General features: G+C 42.8%; 1 protein-coding gene across 1 annotated transcript; it reads left to right on the top strand.

The window, feature by feature from the left end:
- Positions 1 to 319: 319 nt before the first annotated feature.
- Positions 320 to 6,891, top strand: SRGN (serglycin). The gene is made up of 3 exons (XM_072129445.1): positions 320 to 476; positions 4,918 to 5,047; positions 6,569 to 6,891. Exons 1-3 carry the CDS (start codon positions 395 to 397, stop codon positions 6,735 to 6,737), a joined length of 381 nt encoding a protein of 126 aa, XP_071985546.1. The 5' UTR covers positions 320 to 394; the 3' UTR covers positions 6,738 to 6,891.
- Positions 6,892 to 7,253: the final 362 nt, after the last annotated feature.

Genomic DNA, 7,253 nt, shown 5'->3' with positions numbered 1-7,253 from the left:
TGGTAAATGTTAGAACCTACCGCATAGGAAGGTATGAATTTTTTGTTATTCTTATGAGATCAGAATTATTTTGTGGGTTGATCGGCTTCTGCCTCTTTTACTTTATTTCACAATTTTTTCTTTCCAGAACTGAAACCACTAGAGAAGCAATCAAATAAAAATATCTGCAAATTTCTAAACATTCCATGAGAACATGATGTCTTGTGTTTCTTATCGTACAACCTATTTCCGGAGAATTTGGCACCTTTAGCTTTGACTACACTTGTGTTTTAGCGTTTGGGCAGGAAGTTATGACAAATTTAGGGTTGGTCATAGTGGTTTTGATCGGAAAGCTTTAGTAGCTGAGGAACTAGCTCTTATTTCAAGATCTCGTCCTGAAGCTGACAAGAAGCAGATGATGGAACTTCTGCTTGGTAACAGCAAGAAAATGTTCTTCCTATTCTGTGTTCTCCTGGTTGCTGGAAGCCTTGTACAAGGTAAAATGTCTTTTTCACGCCAATAATATTAGCATAAGGAATTGAAAATAATGTGATATGTGTGACTGGGATCTTCTAGATTATGAATTATTATAACTACAATATATCTAACAAAGGCTGGGATTACAGCTGAAACTTTGCAGTTGGTGGAATAAACACCATTTGTTCACTTCAATGGAGCGCTGAATTTCTTTCTTTTGATACAGTGGGGCACATTTATTTACCCGTCCCGTCGCAATCTCCCCCATGCGTTGTCCGACTAGGATTCGGGTCTGCCGCGATTCACTAAGATCGTGTGTCCAATTTCCTGCATCTGTCGTTTCCCCTCTGAGGTCCGCCGGAGTTCACCATCTTGTGCTTGTAAGTGCTGATCTTGCGACACAATTTGGTTTTTTTAAAATCAGCGGTTTGTCCGACTCAGTCGGGTTGTCCGACGTCCGCGCCCCCCGATTTGTGCCTCATGCAATGCGACCCAATCTGATCGTGTGCGCCAAAAACCCAGGGCAATTCAGGGCAAAATGGAAAAAAAACGTAAAACCTCACGAAAATACGGCGTTCGGACCCTTAGTAAATGTGCCCCAGAATATCTAAAGAAATCTAATAGACTCCCTGATAGTCAATGGAGGTTGTATGTCCGTCATTGAACTGACACGTTCACTTTGTTTTTCAGGCATAGGATAAAATGTTTTTCTCTATAAGGGTATGTCCACACAGAATGGACAAATCCAAAAATTACCCGTGGTGCAGGTTTTAATTTGGAACATGTATATGCGGCGGACAAGAATTTCACCCTTGGAAGGAGCAGGGTGAAATTCACAAAAACCCATCAGTAAATCCACAAGTGACTGAGTTCCCCCATTTACTGGGAACATATACTCACACTTGTATTTCTTAACCTACTATTGTACAAATAGGTTACTATTGTGGGAAGTGAAAAGGAAGAAAGGTTGACTTCATGACGTCATTCAAAGCCTCCTATTATGAGAAACATTTAGTGGTTTTGTAGAAATTATTGAGTCAGCTCTGTCTGTATTGTGTTTTGTGATAAAGCATTGTGTTTTTTTTAAAGGGCACTTACCTCCAAGCTGAAGGACTGTAAGCAAATGAGCCTGGCTTCAGCCTCCATGGGTGTTATTGAAGCCTGGAGCCCCCCAGGCTCATTTGCATACAGTCTTTCATCCTGGTGGCAGATGCTTTTTAAATAAACTTTAAGGAGAAGACTATTCAACCATCACCCACACACTGTGCTGATGTACACTCGTGCTTATTACAGCTTCTTCATTATTGTTACTTCTTGAAAAGAGCCATCATAGTGCCCCCATTAATTGGGCCATCATAGTTATCTACTTGGCTACCTGGCACATACTGCAGATGTGAGATGATGAATACCTGTGATGTAGGAAGGAGACTCTTCTGGCTATGGTGGTCATTAGAAATGTGTGTTCCACTACCTGCTGAGAAGACCCTTTAGGACAGGATTGTCAAACTTATTTTCATGGGGGGCCACATCAGTGGTTGAGTGTCATTTTAATGTTATAAATGTATCTACACAAGCTACTAATACAAGCTGTCTCCTACTTAAGAACACACGACTTACAGACGACCCCTAGTTACAAACAGACCTCTGGATGTTGGTAATTTACTGTACTTTAGCCTTAGGCTACAATGAACAGCTATAACAGTTCAGGCGTCTGTGATGAAGCTTTATTTTGAATCCTGGTTCTTATGACAATCCAACATTTTTAAAATCCATTTGTCACAGAGACCAAAAAAGTTCTGGCTGGAGCTATAATTATAAAATATACAGTTCCGACCTGCATACAAATTCAACTTAAGAACAAACCTGCAGAACCTATTTTGTATGTAACCTGGGGACTGCCTGTACAGTGTTAGGCAGCATTCACACAACCGGAGCCTGACGTGTGCTCGCACGGCAGTAGCGGCAGAGGAGGACGGGAGACCCCTCCCCTCTCCATAGGAGATATGGGCGCACAGCCGTACAGGCAGAAAAAGAAAATGTTCTCTCTTTTTCCCGTGTACCTCCTTCATGCAGCTGTATATACGTCCCCACGACGCTCGTGTGAATGTAGCCAGATAACACAAGACCATGGGGCGGATTTGGTTTGTGGGCCGGTGTTTGACACCGGTGCTTTAGGAGGATAAGATTTTATACATACTATACATATTCAGCATCACTGTAAAAGTAAGCCCAATCAGGCTTTGCAATCAGTATGTTTTTAGATTGTTGGGTTGAACTCAAGTATTTGAAGCAAACACACAAAGACATGGTCGAAAACATGATATCCAAGTGATATAGCATCACTCTATGAGATGAGAATACCCCTTTAACTATTAAAAGAAGTTAGAACTGTGATCCAAGTCAATGCATTGGGGCACATTTACTTGAAAAGTCACTAGAGTTCACGGAAAGTGCACTGTCCGTCTATAATGCAGCGTGCGGCGATTCACTAAGATCGCGCAACTCAAATCATGAATGTGTCGCTTCCCCGCTCAGGTCCGAGAGATGAGTTCACCATCTTTTTTGTGGTGCACCTATAACATAGGGCAGGCGACACAATTTGCAAGTTAAATACGGAGCTCGGTCCAAATCAGTCGGAACACCCCCTTATTTGCACCGCACGGAAGCCATCACAGCTGCGGCACAATAGGGTCACATGCGACACAATCCCAACGTGCACACGTCTTAAGTTCCTCTGCAAGCCGTTTTAGCCGTGAAGAACATGCAGTCCGACAAAAGTGCACTGCGACACCCTTAGTAAATGTGTTCTAATATGTTTTATTTATAATATACGTGCAGGCATACCGCCGTGTGCTGGAGAGGAGGAGGAGGTGACCCCTCCGCCCACCATAGAGAATAGCGGCGCACGGCCGCACACACGCCGAAAGATAGAGCATGCTCTATCTTTTTGCGGTGTGCGGCCCGGATCAGTGCCACACATGTGTGGCACCGTATCCGCGCCGCTATTGCCGTCTATGGGGACGTACATGCAGCCGCAAATTTGCGGCCGCATGTACGTCCCTGCATACCGCTGTGTGAATGTACCCTTAGTGGGTTTATGTTCATTGCTAAAATGACAGGAAGCACAGCCACAATGGTTGTCTCCTTTACATTAGCATTCTAGAAACCAAGGGTAAAACTGAGATACAGGTTCCATGTTTTAGCTTTCAGTTACAATGATTAAACTATGGACATCACAACAAAATGGAAAAATACCAACCATTCTGCAAATAAATGAAATAAAACACAATTACATACAACTTGTACTGTGTTTTATACTTCTGATGCTACATGCACAAAACAGTGGCCCAGATTTACTAAAGCCTCTGCACCAGTTTTCTGTCAGACTTTGCACATTGGGGGCCATTTACTAAGGGCCCGAATCGCGTATTTCCGATTTGCAGCGATTTTCCCTGTATTGCCCCGGGATTCTGGCGCATCGGCGCCGGCATTCACGTGAGGGAAATCAGGAGGCGTGGCCGTAAGAAAACCCGACGGATTTGGAAAAACCGCTGCATTTAAAAAAAAAATGTGTCGCTTGACACGCGCTTACCTGCACCCAGCGTAGGACGGTGAACTTCAGTGCACTCCGACGGAATTCAGCGCAGCAGCGACACCTGGTGGACATCAGGCGCACTACCTTAGTGAATCACCAGAAGACCCGAATCCTCCACTGAGAACGCGCCGCTGTATCGCGAATGGGCCAGGTAAGTAAATCTGCCCCATTCTTTTCAGTGCAAACTGCTTGCACATGTATTTAAGAAATGGCTGCACTGTTCTGCAATGAAAGGAGTGATCCGGTGCTCAGTCGGACCGTGCGACACATTTATCATGCAGAGTCAGACAGATTTGTGTGGTACGCTTTGTTAAAGGTGCACCCAAAAAAAGTTGGTGCACTCAGCCGGAGCAGTGTAAGGTGCACGAGATTCATGAAGAATGTGCGCCACAATTCATGAATCTGTCGCACACTGCACCCTCTACTTTTGATAAATGTGGACCAGTATGTGCAGTACGGGTCACAAACAGCGGAAAGTGGTCTCCTGTTTGCAGCCCATTTCGACTAGGTGGACATCAGCGAACATCGCTCCCACTACTCCTAAACTGGAGTTGATCCAAATAAAGGCAAAAATTACGGGCCCAATTCACCATCAGCAAATAATTTATTGCAGTGGAGATACTTACATCCAGTAAAATAATAGACGATAAGGACAACCTCTGAAATATTACACTGCGGAATGTGATGGTTCAATATAAATAAAGTTTTTTTTATTATTCTAATTCTCTAATGGAATACTGTTTATTAAGAGGGGGATTCTAACTTTTAGTCTATTATTATAGAGTATAATAGAGTATTATTTTAGTGTATTATTTTATTACAAAGTTTATTATATTACCCTGATATAACTGTGAAATTACCTCTAGGTTTACCTATGAAGAAAGAAAAATACCAAAGGATTCGTTGCATGCCAGGAGATAATGACATAGCTTGTGCTCAAGAAAAAGCTATCTTTGATCAAGCCCAACAAAGTAATATCATTGATCGCACTCCTATGTAAGTGTCTTTATAACTGTGTACAAACAATGTATTCCATACACCTGTAGAACAGCTCCCCCTACAAGGGTATTGCACGCAGTCAATTCACAGTACAGTTTGACGTCATACAAAAGGGTCACTGCACACAGTAGTTTCACTCTGAAAATGCACACAGTGATGTTAGAGCTTATGGGCAAGAACCACAGCAATATCACAGTACAATTCCAGGGTATCCCTATATGACAGGCCTGAAGTCTTTAGTGTAACCAGAACTTCCACACTCCCTATACTCACAGCCTGCCTCGTAAAAAGAAAACAAATTTGCATTTGAACAAGCATTTTATCATATTTTTAATTAAATGCACCTTTTTGTAGCATAATTCAGGAATTTTTAACAGTGTATATACCATACATACACATGCAGGACATCTGAAAGAACGGTTATGTAGATTATTGTATTGTACTAGGAGATAAAGGAAATATGTGCTAGAGGACAGTTAGATTATGGAGATAGTTTAATCAAGATGGTAAATGTACTGAAAAAGTAGTGTAATAGAAGACAAAGGGTTGAAGATGTCATTTAAAGCATATGAGAATATAATGAAAAAATATAATAGCATTTCCTTTCCGTTCATTCATCTCTTTCTTTCCCTTGATCCTATTTCATCCCATATTACAATTAAAACTAGAAAATATATACCGTAAAAACAAATCTTTTCTGAGACCCTGTTACATAGCCATGTCCACCTCACCCCTCATATAATCCTGTGCCTGCCTGTATGACAACTGGTTGGAGCAGGAGCTATCCTTCCATATGATTAGGGACAAAAAAGCCTAGACTCTTTGGGGGTTATTTATCATTAGACCATCGCCTTGGGGCAGTTCTATGTCAATTTTTGGAGCTCCTCTGAACATCAGATTCATTTAAAGAGGACCTGTCACCCATAAATTAGGCTCCTAGTGCTTAAACAAACGCGTGTGATAGAGTGATTACCAGAAACCTCCGATAACGCTATCTAACACTGCGGCGGAGTACAATGGAAACGCCGGACCGCTCGCCAAGTGGTCCGATGTATTAATGAGGGGGAGGGGTTGGGGCGGGATTAGGGGCCGGCCTATGGAGCGAGCTGGGCGAGCCAGGGAAGAGGCAGTGCCTCGGACCGCCCCCTCATGAAGACTCTGCTTTGCGAGCGGTCCGGCGTTTACGTTGTATTCTGCCGCGGTGTTAGATAGATAGCGTTACCGGAGGCTATCACTCTAAAACTGCGGCGTTTGTTTAAGCACTAGCAGCTTACTTTACTTTAGTAAGCAGCTCCTAGTGCCCAATTTATGGGTGACAGGTCCTCTTTAAGTGGCTTAGTGTGTTCTTATTGTCTATCTTCACTTTGGAACACCATATGCAGTAAGAAACCAAAAACTTTCATAAGTGGTGCTTCCTCTTCTTTACAACTTATGCAACTAGTTTTTCAATACTTTTCAGTTACAGTGGTTAGAAGTAAGCCATGAAATTCACACCATTATTTCATCTTCTTATTTTAGATTCAAGAAGGTCCAGACCTTTATACCATCCATTCCCTTTTCTGTAGAAGATGCCGGCTCAGGCCTTTTTTCTGGAGAAGATCCCGGCTCTGCCAGTGAAAACGATGCATATTCTAATGAGATCCCAGAACATCAGCAATATTTTTCTGAGGAGAATCTTATCATGTAACTGCAGCTGAGCGTCCTACATGTATGTATTGTATTAAAAGGTGTCAAGCAGGAAATTGTAAAACTATCGGCTCCAGTGATTGTCCATGGCTTCAGTCAATGTTCTTTTCTTCTGTTTTCCGTATCACTGTTACATTAAAACATATATGTTCTTACATACTCTCCATTTATCTTCCTTTGTGATTTCTGAACATTAAAAAAAAAATGTTCAAAATGTTTTCAAAAACTATCCAAAAAATGTGATACTGTTCCGCTTTTAAAAGTAGTCAGGACCCTATAGCACCCTCTGCTGATGATTCTGTATGCTGACAATACTATTAGATATTTTGAGGAATCAAACACAAGGCTCAGGGCCGGCTACAGGTTTTAGTTGGCCCCTTCGTGGGGCGCCCTCCAGTGGCCACACTGTCCCCCCTCCCCCTGCGGACACGCTGCCCCCCCTCCCCCTGCGGACATGCTGCCCCCCCTCCCCCTGCGGAATACAGTGACCCCCCTCCCCCTGCGGACACACTGACCC

Source organism: Engystomops pustulosus, chromosome 11 (assembly GCF_040894005.1).
Source record: "Engystomops pustulosus chromosome 11, aEngPut4.maternal, whole genome shotgun sequence".
Lineage (NCBI taxonomy): Eukaryota > Metazoa > Chordata > Amphibia > Anura > Leptodactylidae > Engystomops > Engystomops pustulosus.
This window is presented reverse-complemented; position numbering and strand designations above follow the sequence as displayed.